Source organism: Anolis carolinensis, chromosome 4 (genome assembly GCF_035594765.1).
Source record: "Anolis carolinensis isolate JA03-04 chromosome 4, rAnoCar3.1.pri, whole genome shotgun sequence".
Classification (NCBI taxonomy): Eukaryota; Metazoa; Chordata; class Lepidosauria; order Squamata; family Dactyloidae; genus Anolis; species Anolis carolinensis.
Window position 1 is genome coordinate 139,083,557 of NC_085844.1, and position 19,004 is coordinate 139,102,560.

The following is a 19,004-nucleotide window of genomic DNA, read 5'->3' on the forward strand; positions in this document are numbered from 1 at the left end:
AGCAAAATTATATGAATAGTTCGAAGATAAGAAGAGGTATGCAGAATAAGACTTAAGAAAGCATATGGATGCTTTTCCTTCACAGCAAAGTGATTTTGCTCCCACAACTTTAGGGTGGAAAACAAGCAGCTATGAAGTATCTGGGATGCATTTCTTCTCTGTGATATTCATGGTGCCTTGGATTTTTGCACACCAATGGACAATTTATGAGCTGACATGTTCTACTGCACTTGGAGTCAGTTCAAACTCTATATATGTATTTAATACCTGCATATATTATACAAAGTTTTGCATAGTTTGCAGAAGATATTCCATCCCTCTTAAGAAACCTGTACTTATCTGAAGTTCTAAAATCCTTGGCTTTACAAAATGTGTGTGTGTGTGTGTGTGCAGTGTGTGTGTGTATATATATCTCCAGTTTGCATTATATATTTTATCCATATTTTGCTATTTTTGTGATTCCATTATCATTCACTGATATTTCTACTTGATGTAAATATGGCTATTACCCCTTTACCTTGCTTCTCAACTCAAAGTTTAGTGAACCATCAGGCTATTTGGAATTTTAGTGTCACAGAGATGCAGCACCAACTCTCCAATGCTGGACATCAACATAAGAGAAGGATGAACTGATTCCAACAGAAACAGGAAGTCATTTACACAGTGTTGTTTGGTGTGGGGCACATCTGATCTGTGAACCACAGATTAAGTGTGTGTTTATAATTTGGGAGAGAAGGGAAATGACATAGGGACCTCAGAATCTGGACAAGGGATTACTTGTTCACATCCACCTCCTGCTCAAGCCATAAGCCACTGATGGAAAATGCATATCTCTAGCAGACAAGATGAATATAATTTTTGAATAAACTTTTTATTAGCCTTCTGTGCTCTTGGAATTTTTATATTATGTTTCATTATGAATAACATCTTAAGTGCTACATTTGACATTTTTCTCTTATTGTCTTGTAAGTTTTCAACTTGGAAGTAAGTCTTCAAAGCTGAAATTACAAAACAATTGTGGATGATGCCAGTTAAAATGTCATTCCTACTCCCACAGCCTTCACTGGTATTATAGATGCATAGTTTTTGACCTCAGCATGTTCTTTATCATTGTCAAGCCATGATTTAACATATTATTTAACCTATTTTGCTAGCGCAGCAGCAAACTTTTCATATCTAGGTTGACATTTTCTGGATAGTCAAGTGCTGACAAAATGTAACAACTTTCACACAGATAAGAAACATTAAGTGTTGAAGATTTGATTTATGTCAATGACTGTACATCAAAATAGTAACACATAAATACATAAGGTGTTTAAGATCAATTCAGTGGGTGCTGTTGTTTTTAATTTAACAAGTTTTAACTGGGATTTTAAAAACATTGTTTATATTTAATCCTGTTTTAATGTTTGTATATTTGTATATTTTAAATGGTTATGTTAATACTTTTATGTTAAGCCTCTTTGAGTCCCTTTCGGGGGAGATAAAGCGAGGTATAAATAAATATTATTATTATTATTAATAAGAAGAAGAAGAATACATCTTTTTTCCCTAGAAGCAATGAAAATTTGGACAAAGTTTGTAACTGATATTTTAGCTTATTGTTTGGGGGTTTATTTAATCAGAACTGTGGGCATAAAAGAGAGAGTGACCTCCCAGTGTGCTGGAGTTAAGAACTTATCCCAACACTCTCGAGGGAACCTAAACTTGACATCCCCTAGACCACCCCCTCACCCACAATGCTGGCCGGGTGATCTAGCCTTTACGCCTGCCCTTCATTACTCTGAGGTCCCCATCCATGACCACATGTTAATTGGCCATGCCCCATCTCCTTTTCAGGGGGCCAGTCGAACATTGGGCACCTAGTTTCTACCCTAGAGCCCCCAAGAGAAGTAGGTCTGTGTATGGGAATTCCTACGATCTCTGGGAGGGGGAGGTATGACGGTAGGCGCAGGCTGAATACTAGAGGGAGGCTGAGTCGACGGAAGACTCGGCCCCCCTCTGACCTGCGGCCTATCCCCAAGTGCACTTATGACAGGCTACCAGTTTCCTCCCCTCCTACCCTGGTGTTAGTGAATGCTAGGTCCATAAGGAATAAAACTGCTACTATCAGAGATTTTCTTACTGACCAGGGAGCTGACCTAGTGTGTATCACAGAAACTTGGATCCAAGAGGGGGATGAGATCCTACTCCTGGAAATAACATCTCCAGGTTATGTAATCACCCACCAGATGCGGAGTGGGAGGCGGGGGGGTGGGGTGGCTATGCTCTCCCGTGAAGGCTTTTCACTTAGGGCAGTTCCTGTTTTGGACATCTTTGGCATTGAAAGTGTTGGTCTGGTGTGGGATTCCCCTGAGAGCATAGCCTTCCTACTGGTGTACCGTGCGCCTAGTGCACCAGCAGACAGCCTATCCCAGCTGCTCGAGACTGTGTCGGAGTGGTCCTTGAGGTTCCCCAGACTTATCGTCCTTGGGGATTTCAATGTCCACGCTGATACAGACTCTTGCTCAGCAGCAGCTACGGACCTAGTGTCCACCATGCAGACACTAGGACTCTTGCTCTGTAGTACTGGGCCCACGCATCAGGCAGGACACACGTTAGATTTGATCTTCAGCGCAGGAATTCAAGTGACCCAAGCCTCTATTATAGAGGTTCCATGGTCGGATCACTGTGCCCTGAGGGTCAGGCTGGAGCATGCCTACCCACCTGACAAGGGCACCAAGCCAATTTGGGCTTGCCCAAGAAGACTTATGGAACCTAGTAGGTTCCAGAATGCTCTGAAGGATCTAGAGCCTATCAGCAACTCGATCGATGTGCAGGTGGACACATGGAACATCAGGCTATCCAATGCACTTGACGAGATCGCCCCTAGATGCCCTCCCCAACCCCGCCGAAATCGGTCTCCTTGGTTCACCGAGGAACTTCGATCGATGAAGCGGGAAAAGAGACGGCTAGAGGGAGTGTGGCGAGAACTTCATCACAGAGCTTCGAGATCAGCTTATAGGGCATTTATGGAGTCCTATGAGCATGCTATCATCGAAGCAAAGCGAGTATATTATGCCTCTTTGATAGCATCCGCCAGCTCATGACCGGCAAAATTGTTCAAAATAATTAGATCTCTAATGACGGTTCCTACTGTCCCAAAAAGTGATGATCAGGCCCCTTCAGCCGAGGCTCTCCAAAGCTATTTTGTTGACAAGATCTCACTACTACGCCGGGACCTCCCTGCCACAATTGATACAAGGAGAGAACTGGAGACTCCATGTCCACTTGCTGGGCCTACCCTCGACCGGTTCATCCCACTGGACGCGGAGGCTGTCGATAGGCTCATAGCTGCAGCTAGACCGACCACTTGCTCCCTCGATCCATGTCCCTCCTGGTTGGTAAAATCCTGCATGGAGGGATTACGTGACCCTCTGTTGAAGATAATAAACAGCTCCCTTGAGCAAGGAGTCTTTCCAGAGGGTTTAAAAGAGGCGGTGGTCTCTCCCCTGCTGAAGAAACCAGATTTAGATCGTTCGGTTCCCTCCAGCTATCGCCCAGTTTCGAACCTCTCGTTCCTGGGCAAGGTGATTGAGAGGGCAGTAGCGGAGCAGTTGCAACAGTTCCTAGACAACACAGCCGGATTAGATCCCTTCCAGTCCGGCTTTCGTGCGGGACACGGGACAGAGACTGTGCTGGTCTCCATCACGGATCACCTTCGATGCCAGCTTGATCAGGGCGGGTCGGTGTTGCTCGTGTTATTAGACCTCACTGCAGCATTTGACACAGTCGATCATAATCTTTTGACCCACCGCCTTGCCGTTGCTGGAGTCAGGGGGACAGCTTTAAATTGGCTGGCCTCCTTTCTTCACAACCGTGGACAGCGAGTGGAGAGGGGAGGCCTGGTCTCTGAAAGATCCCCTCTACTTTGTGGGGTGCCTCAAGGGGCCATTCTCTCCCCTCTGTTGTTTAACATCTATATGCGACCACTTGCTCAGTTGGTCCGAGATTTCGGGCTCGAGTGTTATCAATATGCTGACGACACTCAGCTTGTGTTAAAGATGGAAGGCCGACCGGATTCTGTACCCGACAATTTTCATCAGTGCCTCAAGGCCATTATTGGATGGTTACGTTCCAGTAGGTTAAGGGTGAATCCAGAAAAGACGGAGATCCTATGGCTGGGCCGACCGGGCAGTGGTGATATCCAGTTGCCAATCCTGGATGGTGAAGCGCTACGCCCGTCTTCACTAGTAAAGAGTCTGGGAGTCCTCTTGGACCCTTCACTGACGATGGAGGCCCAGGTCTCTGCCGTTAGCAAAACTGCCTTTTTTCATCTTCGGCAGGCTAGACGGCTAGCCCCCTATCTGTCTAGGGACAACCTGGCTACGGTGATCCAGGCTACGGTCATCTCGAGACTGGACTACTGTAATGCCCTTTACATCGGCCTTCCTGTGTCGGTGATCCGGAAGCTCAAATTGGTGCAAAATGCAGCTGCCCGGCTCCTTGCGGGAGTCCCGATGAGATGCCACATAACACCAATCTTACGGCAGCTGCACTAGTTACCAATTGAGCACTGGATCACTTTCAAAGTGATGGTACTTACCTTTAAGGCCTTACATGGTCTAGGGCCGATGTACCTGAGGGACCGCCTCACTCCCTACAAACCCCAGAGATCCCTCCGTTCTGAGGACCAAGACCTGTTGGAAGTCCCCAGTTTTAAGGCCTTGTGTCTAACAGCAACTAGACGCAGAGCCTTTTCAGCAGTGGCGCCATCTCTCTGGAACACCTTGCCACCTGAAGTCCGTGCCTTGCGGGACTTGTCGGCTTTCCGCAGGGCATGTAGGACACACCTGTTTCGGCAGGCCTTTGAGTTCTGTTAGATGTTTTAAAAGGTGCTTTTAGGATGTTTTAAAGATTTTTTTAAAAGATGTTTTAAAGATGTTTTAAGATGTTGTTAAATTGTTGATTTTAGCCGGTTCTTGTAAGCCGCTCCGAGCCCTAGGGGAGTGGCGGCATATAAGTTTGAAAAATAAATAAATAAATAAATGTTTTTATCTTATTTAATTTTTAAGTATTCTAGATCTATATGTTGTTTATTCCATATTGTACTTTTTATTGTCTTCACTTGCTCTATGTGTGAATGGCTTACTGCCTAACATTAATAAACTACTACTACTCTTACTACAACATTTGCGTAACAGTAAGAATGGAATGTGACCACACAAAGTCAAGAATATAATATACTCCAAAGCCACATTATTCAAAGCTACGTTTTTAAAATTGGTAAAACTGTGGGCACTTGAAAATCCCTGCCTCCTTGAGCTCAATTCAACATCTGTTTTGACAGGAATCCAGTCATGCAGTATATGTATTTTGGGGAGGAGTGCAGAGGAGAAGAGTCTACTAGAATTCATAAGTTCATTAACAGAGCTAGTGCAGTTGTATGATAAGATTGAAACATCAGTCCCAAAGTATTTTCCCACGTGTGACATGAAGCTAAGATGGGCCACAAAACTGAGAAGGAAGGCAAACTGAAAAGAAACAAAACCTTTGGCCAAGGGAACTACCAAGCATAGTACTGCCTTCAGTCCCTGACTAACTCCCGCACTGATCAAGATAAAGTTTATTTCAAGCATCAATATTTAATAGGACCTCAGAGCCACAAATAAAAAGGTCAAGTGTATGTGAGCAATATCTATCTAATGCACACGTCATAATTCTTATCTAAGGTCTATGTGAGAGAGGTAGGTGTTGTTTATGAGGATATTCTTGGGGTCTGGCGCAATTTGCAGCCATAACCTTTGGTTGTTGGCCCGAGGCACACCACATTATGGTTACAACGTTTCTAGCAAAGTACAAATGGCAAAATTCAGTAAAACAATAGAGGTCATTTGCAAGATGTTAGCTATTGTCAAAATGGAGTTGCTCAGGCTCCCTAAAAAAGACCAGCCCACAGCTGAATCTTTAATTTTTATTTTATGCCATCACAGTGAGTATAGTTAAGGAGAGGTAAGTCAGGAAACATCAAGAAATGGCTTCAGGCTTAGCCTCAAATGGATTAGGGAACTCCAAAGCTTGCTTTATAGACAGGTCCTTTCTTCTTTGGGAGAACATGCACATCGTACATCACTTTTCTTATTCAAAATACAGTATCATAAAAATATTAATTTTCAGAATGGTGTGCATGAAACACTTGGCAAAACAAATACAGAATATTCAGAAACCAAAGAGTTTGAGTGTCATACCTGAAAGCGTGTGAGAGTAAGAAGTGTAAGAGATACCAGGTAAGAGAGAGCTCACAGTGTGAAGGAGAAGAGGTACACTTTTAGTGGCTGGCAAAGCCTCACAGAGATGAGCACAGTTGCTGATAGATTGGCTTCGCTTAGCTTCCAGGGAAAAATAAATTAACAGAAGTCAAAACAGTAATGAAATAGCTTCTTCAATAGGATATTGCATGACAGAGAAAAAGAGGAAAGCAACTAGAAAGTTTCTCAAAAATGAAATCATACATGCACCAGTTTTCCTTTTGAAATAAACAGTTCAGAATAGTGTAATTTAAAAACATTATTCACTGAAGATGCTAATTTGGACAAAATCAATTTAATAAATTTTCCACTAGCAGAGTTGTTTAAGCATAGAAATTTCTTTTAGAACTTCCACAGTTTGAATTAGTCGCAAAGAATGAATTATTTGCAAGAAATACTCATTAACTTCGTATTTGTATTTTGTGTCTGCTGCTTCTTTTACAATAATATCCTCTAGTTCCATGCTGGATAATTCTGGATCAAACTGGCGTTCATTGAGGAATGTTTAGATGTCTGTTGTGTGGCAACACACCAAGGGAAGGGGAACAAATTAACCCTCTTCTAAAGGGCAAAGATAATGGTTTATCAGAAAGATACCAGAAAATCAGGAGTACCTCCAATAATCATGTACAATAGGAAGTTATACTAAATCTTAATACATATGTTGTTCCAAAATTACCTAATTGTATTCATTTCTCAATCTGTGGAGATCAGAAGGATCCTGTCCTAGATAAGCAGTTGAGATCCAGGAATATTTTTATCTTGCAGTCCCTAGTCATTCAAATATACTTATAAATGAAGCATTTGTCTAACTTACAACTTTGACAAATTAATTTAGATCCCTTTCTCATCATATTCTTCTTGTTCTACAATCTTCCTACCAATTAAATACCATTACCATTATAACAATGAAAAGTGACTTTGGCTTTTCCTTGGGTCCTGGAAGATGCAGAGATTTGTTTGGCAATTATTCAAGGTAACGTGGACTGGGGGATCAAGATAAATCAACATGAATTACCTTGTCCTGATATTGGCAGGACATAATAGTGATATTTTGGGAGAACAGGGTGTTTTGTTCCCTTTTCCTTAATCCCAGATTCCAAACTACTTTGATCCTATGCAAATGACCAAAAGCATCATCTGCTTAAAGCATAGTATTGTGGAAATTTACACTCTACATGAGCAGCATTTCCATTTTAATTCTTCAAATCAAACAAAATTGGAGGAATGGGAAACATTGCTATAGCCACTACTACCACTGAGACCAGGCTAGTTATTTGATTGTACCTCCTTTGTGAGAAAGACTGAGTGATCTGACATTTCTAAAGTAACCTTACAGCAATTCTTGCCTGATTCAAGAGGAAATTAGAGAGGATGAAGTGTCAGAAAATAAAAAAGAAGGAAACGGTAGTGATGTTAGGAACAGCTCTAGATTAGAAAAATGGAGGTATTTGGGAAGAAAGATAAACTCTTACAATAAACATTTCTGTTCCAGAAGCTCCAAAAGACATAAATGCATCCCAACTACCATAAATATAAAAACACTTCATGTTTAAATTTATATTTCTGATTGACAATTAAGACATTAAATGGCATGTGCCTAACCTGTTGCTCTCTGACGCACTATATTCCTTGCTTTCTCAACTCCTGGTACTCCCGAAGTAGTAGCACTCCTAAACCTCATTGGTTCCACAACTTCAGGATGATTTCTCCAGCTTAAAGAAAACGATCTTCCAACTGAAGCTCCCTTTTGAGGTTCCAAAATGCCACCTTTCAGATAGTGGAATATAGAAGAGTTGTAACTCCAAAGCATTGAACAAGGAAACAAATAAACATGAGACGTTTCAAGTATACATAAATCCACTAAATTAGTGCAGTTAAGAAACTGATTAGTCTCAGTTTATTATTACAGTTCCCTGTAATCACTTCAATTTAAGTTACCTTTAATTTAAGTAGACAATTTTAGTGCCAATATTGCAAGAAAGCTCTCTGATTAAGGAGAAGTATTTCAAGACAATGATTCAAATATGAGCAGAAATACTAAGGAAATCCTTTTAAACTACCTCATGCTTATTCTGAGAGACTGCCGACCTCATCCAATAAGTTGAGATAAAATCTTACCCTAGATTCACTTTTACTGCAGTATTTACATGTAACTAAACCCACAACACATTCCCTTCTAGTAGACTATCATTTGAACAATTCTTGCAAATTTCATTCTTCTACAAGCAATTTCTAATACATTGCTTGTATCTATGACTTATGTCTCTTAAGCTACCAGAAAGATGTTTGATAGAAGTTTTCCCATGCTTTGAGACTTTTTTTTTTAGTCCTGCCATGCTCAAAGGCTGTTTGTGCAGATGCAACAAAATGGCCAGGCCTAAATTGTGGACCCCTCAGTCAAAAGATATTAAGCCGACCTCTCTCTGCCCTGCTTTTATTCAGGCAAAATAATAATAATAATAATAATAATAATAATAATAATAATAATGCTTTATTTATATCCTGCCCCTTCTCCACAAGGGGACTCAGAGTGGTTTACAACAAGGAAAAACAATATAAATAATAATAATAATCACATTTATGATCCAGAAAAAAAGTTAAAACTATAACAGCAAATATGAAGAAAAATAAATCATGACAAATAAGAAAAAATAAAGCATAAAACCATGTTAATAATAACTCAAAACATCAATCATGAATATAAAACTATGTGATAATTAAGACTTAGCACTGATAATTGTAGTAAAAGTAGATTTTCATCTGAATAATTGCTGCCTTTAGAAAAGTTGATTTGTTTTTAATGAGAATGAGATTTACATTTTCCTCTTTGTATTTTCTCCTTTTGTTCACTTAGCTTATCCAAAGGCAAATTGGTCATGTCAACACCATACACAGTTCTGGCCAAGACAGATGTCAGGGAGTCCATGATGTTAGCCCACTCTGCGATTAGCTCTCTCCAATCCGTAAGAGAGGACAGCACCCGCAGGAGTTCATCCCAGAGTTCTCGAGAAATATAGACACTTAGATTAGCTCGGATCCAGGCCACAATGAGAGTCTGTGGTGGGGAGACCAAGTGAAAGGGAAAAACAGAATGACTTATCACTTAGAATGTTACACTCTTTGTTTTCTAGAGGCAATACTAAAAGAACATCCATACACAGATTAGTAATGGCAGCCAGTGTTAGATCGTATTAAGTAAACACAGAAGCGATCAATGCGAAAGAAGTACCTACCCCATATATATATACGGTAGAGTCTCACTTATCCAAGATAAACGGGCCAGCAAAACATTGGATAAGCAAAAATGTTAGATAATAAGGAGGGATTAAGAAAAAAGCCTATTAATCATAAAATTACATTATGATTTTACAAATTAAGCACCAAAACATCATGTTTTACAACAAATTGACAGAAAAAGCAGTTCAATACACAGTAATGTTATGTAGTAATTACTGTATTTAGGAATTTAGCTCCAAAACATTGCAACATTTACCACAAAAACATTGACTACCAAAAGGCAGACTGCGTTGGATAATACAGAACATTGGATAAGTGAAGCTTGGATAAGTGAGGCTCTACTGTATTCATGTACATGTCAAGAAATTTCAATTAAAAATCAACCCTAAAAAACTGGGTGCACTTATCCATGGGTCAATGTAATACTGTATCTTAAGTCTTATAGAAAAAGTACCCAGCCCTTATCTAAGTAGAATTGAGAAAAGCAAGAGCTTAGTCCTTCCCAGGTGAACCAAAAAGAAGCACTGCCCCCAATACTCTCTCCGACATGGCTCTGCTTTTGGCCTTTTTGAATGCTTGGGTGGAACAATGGCCAGAGACATTTTGCCTCTGAAGCAGCACTGCCCTTTTCCTACTTCATGGAACAATCCTTGACCCAGTCATAGGTCATATCACACCAGCCTCCAACGTTTACATGAGGTTGTCTTATACTTGAGTGCCAGTTGGAAGCTCTATCTAGGGATTTTGTGAATCCAAGAAACATGATCACACTTGGTCTCTGTAAGCTGGGGGGGGGGGGGGATATGGCCTAGCACTCAAAATTGGGGCTTTGCTGCCCACAGTCTAAATAGGTTCTTTAATTTTTAAAAATACAACAATATGCTTTCCATTCATAGCCCAGAGCATTTTATCTGTGGAAATAATAAAGCATTTTGCATAATGATCCAATTCTGATGCTAATTGATTTGTACTGTGTGAAAGTGCAGTGATAATTCAGATTCAGACGAGAGTAGGAAGAAAATTCCTTGTGGAAGAGCAACCATGAATTTTAAAAAATCAATAAAAGTAGAAACCTCTACATTTCACAACAGCTGAGAAAAATGTCCCTATTCAGATAGGATTCTTACATCTCTTGTTAATCTCCCCATCTCACTCCTCCACTAAGATGCTTATCTTTCCTCACAGAAAAATTAAAAGATATACAATTCGATCATACTGCAATTATTTTCATCTGCACAAACTAATGAACCTAGGTAAATTCAGAAATTTTCATTCTAGTCATAAGGAACAGCAAAATAATCAGTACCATACGTTGTTTACAAACACAAGAACTTTTACAGGAGGAAAGCACTTTCAAACTGGCAAAAACACCAAGGAATACACGTTTTAGTATTCTATCACCGCCTGTTTTATGTTCTCTACAAAAAATGAGACATACCCGGAATAGTACACTTGCTAAACTTTGAGCAAATGTGTCTTGCATTTGGTTATCTTTTGATTTGCTCATAACAGCTTCTGTTATCCTGAGAAGAATTTGCAACATTTGTTCCCTAGGACAAAGTTGGAAAAATACATTTTTAGACATAAATCAAATAAGTTAACATTTAATAATTTTTATCTTCATATGGAAAAATATATAAAATGTCTAAAATAACATTTATCTCTACATTGTGTATATGTGCTTTCAGCTTACCAGTCAATTTATGATAACTCCGTAAATTTCACAGGCTATTCTTAAATAAGGAATACTCAGAGGTGGTTTCATAATTTTCTCTGAAATATAGCCAACAGCACCTGGTATTCACTGGTAGTCTCCTACCCAAGTATTAATCAGGGCTGATCCTGCTTAGCTTCCAAGATCAGATAGGACATCTTGCCTTTAGGCCACCTACACTGCCTTACAATAATTCTGACAGTGGCATGTGTCAGCATCATAGTTTTTGAAAATTTCAATTCTAATATTTTTGTGACTATTGTAAACTCAAAACATTACCATGGGATTCTACATTCTAAATTCAAAGTACTATTATTGGATGTAAGGGCCAAATGACAAAGCGAGCACTTTTGTCGCTGTGCATGACATTCAGCAGCAAATACTTCTTTTTGGTTTCAGGATTTTGAAAATTGAGGTGCGCATTAGATTCGATGGCTCATTTAACTTTGTCCCATAAACTGCTTCTCTATTACAATGCTAAAGGTTTTTGGCAGCACTAGATGGCAGTATGGCCTTGCAAGAAATTCCTTTGGAGATTAACATCAATTATTTCTTTCCTCTGTAGGCACCCCACAACTTTACTTGTGAATAATTCATGGGGGGTAGCTAAACTTGAAAAACCTGCATTGATATGTGAACAATGGATAAAAAAACCCCTCACTTCGTTAACATAATAGGGACTGCAAACTGTTCAAATATTACCACAATTTTCTTACATGCAGATACACTGGGAAGTCTCTCTACAGCGAGCATATCAATACTGTGTGGGAATATATGTAGAAGTTGGCTCAGGGAAGATCTGATTACTCTATATGACCTTCATTTATCATTGTTTATTCTGTTATAGGCAATATACAGCACTATGTGCTTTGCTTGTAAGGTCCTGTTGCAGTATCCTTTTGCCAGCTCTAACATTTCTAGTGAACTACCCCTAGAATGATTTATGGTGTTTTTGCTCACCCGTTTTTCCTCCCCTCTGGATCCTGTGTTATTAGATTGAACTGAGCTCTCTTTTAAAGCTGCTTGTTTCTGTATAAAAGCATTGATGTAGGGTTAAAAAAGCTCATGTTGTTTACCAGTTTTTTATAGATTGAAGCAACAATGTGAGGTGTTAAAAGGCACTGTTTTGTTACAAAGTTTAGGGGATATGGTTGTTGTTCAATATGTTGTTTTTTTCTCAATAATAAGCAATTTCTCAAGCATAGCCTCATCTGCCCCATTTTACTCTTTCCTGACAGGCAACCAAGTTATTTCCAATTGCTCAGATAGAGACTCATTTTCCACAGCCAAACCCAAGTAACTCTTAGAAGTAGGCAAACACTGAATTTTTAAGTGTGCATTTACACTGTAGAATTAATGCAGCCTGACACACTTTAACTGTCATGGCTCAATGCAGTAGTTGTAGTTATACATCATTATGACATGGCAGCTAAAGTGTCTAGCTGTTCCTGTTCGTTCCAGAGTGTTTTATTACCATTGAAAGTTTATTACCAATTGTCACAGAAAAAAACAGCCAATTCAAACTGTGAGGTTTTGCATTTCTGAAAGTTTTATGGTTCATGGTTATGTTTTCAATCTAGGAGAGTCACTTGCAGAATAGCTGGTAATAAATCCAGGAGACAAGGTAAAAAGACAATGTAGAGTTTCGAAAACAGTGCAAACAAAATGGAGGAATTGCTGCACAGCACTGAAATGCAAAATCCAGTTAAAAACCCAAGCAATCAGGGCTGGATAGAGGAGGGAAGCAAATAAATAAAATTATTGATAACTTGTAACAGAATACACAGAAATCTAGACTGTATTTTTGGGTCTCAGTACGAGAAACTTTTTATAGAAAAGAAACAAGAGATAGAGAAAAGCACCTCAGATATCAAGATAGTCTGGAGAATCAATGAGATAATATAATGAAAATAAAGAAGCCGTTTTTGTTCTCCATTGTTTGAAAGATTTATGATAGTATGAATTACAATTATACAGTATACAGTAGAGAAATAAGTAATTGGTAAAATGTATGTGTTCCTATTACAATTTGACATGGAAGAACAAATGAAGGATTGCATTGTGAAATGGACTAGTTTATGTTGTACTATGTTTGTCTGCTTATAGCATGGTCATTTTGCTCTATGACTGTGTTTTTGATGTAGTTTTAATGTATATAAAATACTATTAAATGTTTTGTAAGAAAAATAAAAAATATTTTGCTATCAATGTGCAAAAGAATGAGTATAACAATTTTAGTTTTTTCATTATTTTGTTATCACTTGGAAAGAATACCAATATTTACATCACAATCCCTAAAGTAACAAATCACAAAACTCTTTATTTACTCCTTTAAACTTGCTTTAGTCATGAAAAGAACTAAAGAATTTCACCTTGCAAATATATATATATTCATTCTACAAAATAGAACAATGATAAAAATTATATTCATATTTTGTTTCCTCCCCATGAAAAAAAATCTTACCCTATTTCCCATGTTTTACATTTAAGTTCAGATATTTGTGCAATGTGCCAGGTTAAATTGTTTCAGAATTTAAAATTTATTCTTTTTGCAACTTAACAGAGATACTGTATACAATAAAAGAGAAATATGTAACAACACAGAATGATTTTCTCTTTTTTTGTGATCAGAGAGTATAAAGTTCAGAAATCTTGCAGCATAACATGTCTTTTTCATAAGGAAACACAGAAAACTTTCAGATCATGCAGATAAATACTCATTGTTTCAGCTGAATTTTATTTTTGATACAATACATTTCTGCTTTGGGCACAAAAATAATGCTACAAAATGTTGGTTGTAAAACCTACTTTAATCCCACCATTTTATAAAATTCACATCCATATTTTTAAAATGTGTGTCTTCCTGAAAGTATCAATCACTTTAACTATACCTTGAATGTTTCAGAACCATTTTCAGATATGTTACATGATTGAATTAACCAAACTTAAACTTAGAGTAGTTACTAAAACATACCATGTTTTTTGATTCATTGGAAGTTCCATAATCATGCGCCTGAATATACTCAAAACTGCTCTGCATGCCCCGATTTGCTCCTTCAGAAGTTCCGGTATCTCAGTACATGGTTCCAATAAAAATACATTAGCAGCGTTTGTTAAGAATACCTTCATATTTTTGAAAGAAAGGAAAAACAAAACAGTAACCAACACATTATATTAATATTATTTTCTAATATGTTACTATTTCCTCTTTAAAACATTAAGATGCATGCACAAAATCACTTATAGACAATAGGGCATTGCTTTCTAATTCTTTTATGTAAAAAGCCATACATACCATAGCCCTAAAATATTTAGATCGAGTAGCAATGGGACTTTCTCATTACATCTTTTTTAAAGCCTTGTGCAGTGCATGACTGCATACAACAGTAGAAGACTGTATGCTTATGTACACTGGGAAGTTTAGCATGGTGTAAATATGTCCTCGAGCAGCCCTGGATCCAGCATCAGTGTGCCAAATCCGGAGCTGTTGTTCAGGAGTACACTTTCTATCTCTGGGAGCTAGAGGTCTACATCTCACCTTTTCTATATTTCTACTATTTCCTAGCCACCCACTTGTGAGCTCCAGGCTGCTTCAGACACTCCTGTTGGTGACAGAAAGGGATGGCTGAATGACCAGCAAGAAAAGTGGGAGTGATCCCATCAGTGTTCCATCTGGATAGTGGATTAGTTTGAAATCAGACCTGATCCCACTGTTCAGACTTCCCCAAAGTCCCAGGAAATTCCAGTTTCCAAAAAACGTCATAGTGTCTTCTGACTTGACCCAAAGTGGAGCAAGGTTGATTTAAACAAACAAAAAAAACAAAAATAAAACAACCAATCCTGCAATACACTTTGGTAACTGATGTACATAATGGGGATAGCCAGTGGTTCATTTGCAGTAAGTATAGTTTTTGTGCAATGCAGGCAAGTCCCGAGGGGATGCACTTAGGAAAGATACCATTCAGTGTAATAACCCTCTGCAGGACTGAGAATATCTGGCATTATGAAACCTGGTGAAGATAGCTATCAGGGCATCCCTAGCAAAAGAAAATGCTATTAAGATGCATAGATACTGCCCTTGGGCAGTTTCCATCACATCACCTAAAGTTAACTCATAGGACATGAACAGCCACTAGGAATATGTTGGGCCACATGCCTCTTGCCAAACAGTATTTGTAGGACTTCCAAAGTGCTACAACTGTGCTTACATAGGATAGCCTCTCCACAGTCAAAGAAGGCTAGAGCCTTGTGGGAATATGTTTAACTAGTTAATGTGTATATTTTCCGTATCTGACTAGGCTTGTGTTTCTTTGTATTCTAAAGAAAACAAGGGGCTGCATACTTAATCTCCTGCTTTTCTCATATACTTTACCTGTAGGGCAGCTTGAAGACCTGCTTTAATGTTCTTGTTTTCATCTTCTAATATACATCCTCTGTTAACAGCACTAGAGAAGGAGTACGTCCTACCCCAACTGGAGGATCGTTTATGTCCTGAGTGGCCAGATGAAAGCTTTGAAAGATACATTAGTCAATACACAGTGTGTTCATTTTAAAATGATTAAGAGACAACAATGCAAACCAGAAGCAACTTATATTCTCCCTTCCCTCGATTCCCCCCCCCCCGCCCGCCCCCCGCCCAATTTTATAAAAATCTGGACACACTTCACATCTGCTAAAATATGTGGGAGACAATTTTGCTTCATTTTGGAACCACTGGCTGGTTTAGGTCCAGGAGAGGCCTTTATTTAAATAAGGAGACAAATTAGAGGTTGAGTTCTGATTTATTCCCTTGTCAAACAAATACTTCACCTGTGCTTTAAGAGAGCTCAGAGAAGCCCAAACTCATGCTCGTGTGATGCCTCATGGGCCTTGTAGTCTTGTTCCTAGTGCCATCATGGCAGATGAAGACGAAAACATGGGGTTTTCGCCGGTTCAACAAGAGCCGGAATCTTTTCACCTGCCAGATGTTGATGTTTGTACCCAAGAACTCAGTAAAACAGACCTTGGGCATTCCTCGCCCCCGTTCCCTAGGAGACAGTCCTATGCTGCAGACAGAGGAGTGAGGGAACAGAATCGCAGGAGTTTACGGATTGCAGCCAAACAACAGGCTGATTAGACCTGCTTCCCTTGGGAAATTCTAAGGAGTCTTGCATCTGGACAAAGTTGGGTTTCGCTTCCCGTTCTCTAGGGAAAGAGGTTGTTGGCGGGAAAACGAGACCCCAATATAGGTGCCTGACGCGGGAGAATCTTTGCGGAGTCAACAGAGCAGCTTCAGGAGTAAGATCGTGTGTGGACTTCGCAACCCCAGTTCCTTGCTTCCCGGATCAAGTATTCAAGATTGCCTTGCCTTGTTTTTAACCACGGATCTTGTTCCAAGAATCACTGTTTGCCTTGTTCCTAGTCACGGACCTTGTTAAAGAATCAAGATTGTATCCAGCCTTGTTGTCAAGCTACCTTGGACTCCTAAGACTCTGGCATTTCCCCACACTATTGCTTGGCAATAGTGTGTGTTTCGGTTATTGGATTAAACTTTGAACTCTAATATCATTTATTGGACAATACATTTTTGGACTATATTTGACCTTATTTGAAAGGTCTGCTTCTGAACTATATTCTTCACTTGTTTTTATTGCTTTTATATATTTACTTAATAAAGATATTAGATAGAGATTGGCCTCCGTGTATGGTTCTTGGTGCCCCGCTGCCTTGGGTCTGACAGCTCCTCAGTGTTAATTTATGCATATCACTATCACAACCATGTACATGCCAGCTCTAAATAACTATGCACTGCACAGATAGACAGACCAAAATCCCAATCTTGCTTGGAACGTTTTTGCAGAAGAAAATGTGAAATTTTAATTATTATGTTAAATAATTTAGCACATTATTAAATTAATAGCAAACACAAACAGATCATGGGTTAGATAATTTCTAATCAAGTGGAAATAAATTGAGGAATATCATCAAATAAACAATGCAAACGCAAACTTAGAAATATAGAGTGCATCAAATAGATGTCCTGTGTTGATAAACACCTTTTTGAGGCAGAAAAGGCTTCAAGAAGAATGGCAGATTGGGGGATGTACTGTGAATGTTCATTCTGGCCAAAGGGAAGAAGCCATTCAACCACCCAGGTGAGTAAGGGACCATGTATTCCTTTTGAAGAGTATTTCTTATTGTATCCATAGCATCTCCTCAGTTCCTTTCCAAGCCAAATAAAAGGAAAAATGGAAAATGAGATGCTGATTGACAAAGTTGGACAGGCCCAGAAACAGAAGAAATTCCCAGGTTACTAAGATTAACAAATGCAATAAAAATAAAAATAAATAAATGCCAGCAAAGCCAATGTGGAATTATGAGAACTATTTTTGCCTTTTCCTGTCTGATCTTCTTGAGTGCCATGGAGATTAGGGGAGTTGAAAGGAAGGAATATAGTTTTGACAGTTCATCTGGTGGGAACTCTGGGACACTATTCTGAGGAAATGGGATCTAAAGAAATATCTGGAGTTCATCAGTGTACCAGTATTTGAAGAAAGACCATCATGTCCAAACTCCATTCCCTCAGATCTAGAGTGCTGACTGAATACGCTACTGATGTAGACAAGAGTGAAATCATACCCAAAATGACAGGTGACTCAACAGGCCTAGTTAAAAGCAAATCAAAAGAACTAAATTTGTAGTTTTGTACTACTCTTAAGATGTTCAGTCTTATCAATGACAATTATTTATTATCTTCATTTTATTATACATTATAAACTATCCAAACTTTTTAGTAAAGAATAGCCGCATACATGTTTGCCGTCTGACTCGGTTGTTGAATTATCTGTGATGCCATCATCATCTTGAACAACTTCCTTCATATCCGGTTCTTCCATGAATGCCGGCTTCTCTTGCAGTATCCACTTCCTGTATACTTTCACTACCTTTTCAGATGAAGATATCTCTGATGAAGGCAGTAAAAAAGCCTAAAATATGAACAACGCATTTTACTGACCTGTAATTGAAATTTTATTGACTTGTATTTAGGGATCATTTGTCAGTCCATTCAATCAAGGAAGAAGCCATACTACATAAAAGAAGGCTATGAAAAGAGAGACCCACAAGACTATCCCAGATCAATCTTTCCAGTCAAAAGCATTTTTATTTTAAAAGGCATTTTGGTGTAACATGAAAATTCTGTAATAAAATCATACCAATATTAAGAAAAACAAAACTGGAAAGAAAATTATATTGATAGCATTTTTGATAAGGTCTTAACCAACCTGGTGCCCTTCAGATGAGTTGGTCTGGAACCCATATCATTTCTAACCAACAACTACTGCAATAGTGGGAATTCTGGTGCAAAATTTCTGAAGGATACCAAATGCCCTTAGGGTGTATCTACACTGCAGATAATCAATATTATCTGCTTTGAACTGGATTATATGAGTCTTCATTGACATATAATCCAGTTTAAAGTACATAATCTAGATTTTATATAGCAGTGTAGATGGGGTCTTAATCCCAGAGAATGTAGGGGATAGCTGTTGTAAGACACTGAACTAAGATCAAAAGATCCAGTCTGAAAATGCACATGTTACTTGATGTATTAAATCTCGGAATGAATCTTCTTGATTTCTCAAAGCTAAATAGAAGAATGCAGAACAGAACTGATGCCAATTAGAATGTAATCTCAAACCACATTTCCTCTGGGGTAAAATTTACTGAATATAGAAGCATTTCCTTCAGGTAAACAGAAAGAGATGTAAGCTTAAGTCAAATAA

The 19,004-nt window shown here is 38.7% G+C and overlaps 1 protein-coding gene across 6 annotated transcripts in view; it reads right to left on the reverse strand.

Moving 5' to 3' along the window:
- Window positions 1-19,004, reverse strand: part of ralgapa2 (Ral GTPase activating protein catalytic subunit alpha 2) — a 205,701-nt gene that overhangs the window by 135,067 nt on the left and 51,630 nt on the right. For 5 of the 6 annotated variants that reach the window (XR_010005277.1, XM_062977917.1, XM_062977916.1 and 2 more), the window contains 7 exons: window positions 18,033-18,206; window positions 15,614-15,751; window positions 14,216-14,364; window positions 10,966-11,077; window positions 9,108-9,345; window positions 7,893-8,057; window positions 6,228-6,368 (listed from right to left, as the gene is read on the reverse strand). Coding sequence is in view for 5 of the 6 variants with exons in the window: in XM_062977917.1 (XP_062833987.1) it covers window positions 6,228-6,368; window positions 7,893-8,057; window positions 9,108-9,345; window positions 10,966-11,077; window positions 14,216-14,364; window positions 15,614-15,751; window positions 18,033-18,206 (1,117 nt within the window). In the remaining variant the exon portion in view is untranslated. The remainder of the gene's footprint in view (window positions 1-6,227; window positions 6,369-7,892; window positions 8,058-9,107; window positions 9,346-10,965; window positions 11,078-14,215; window positions 14,365-15,613; window positions 15,752-18,032; window positions 18,207-19,004) is intronic. The other variant, XM_008109089.3, reaches the window with a different exon arrangement.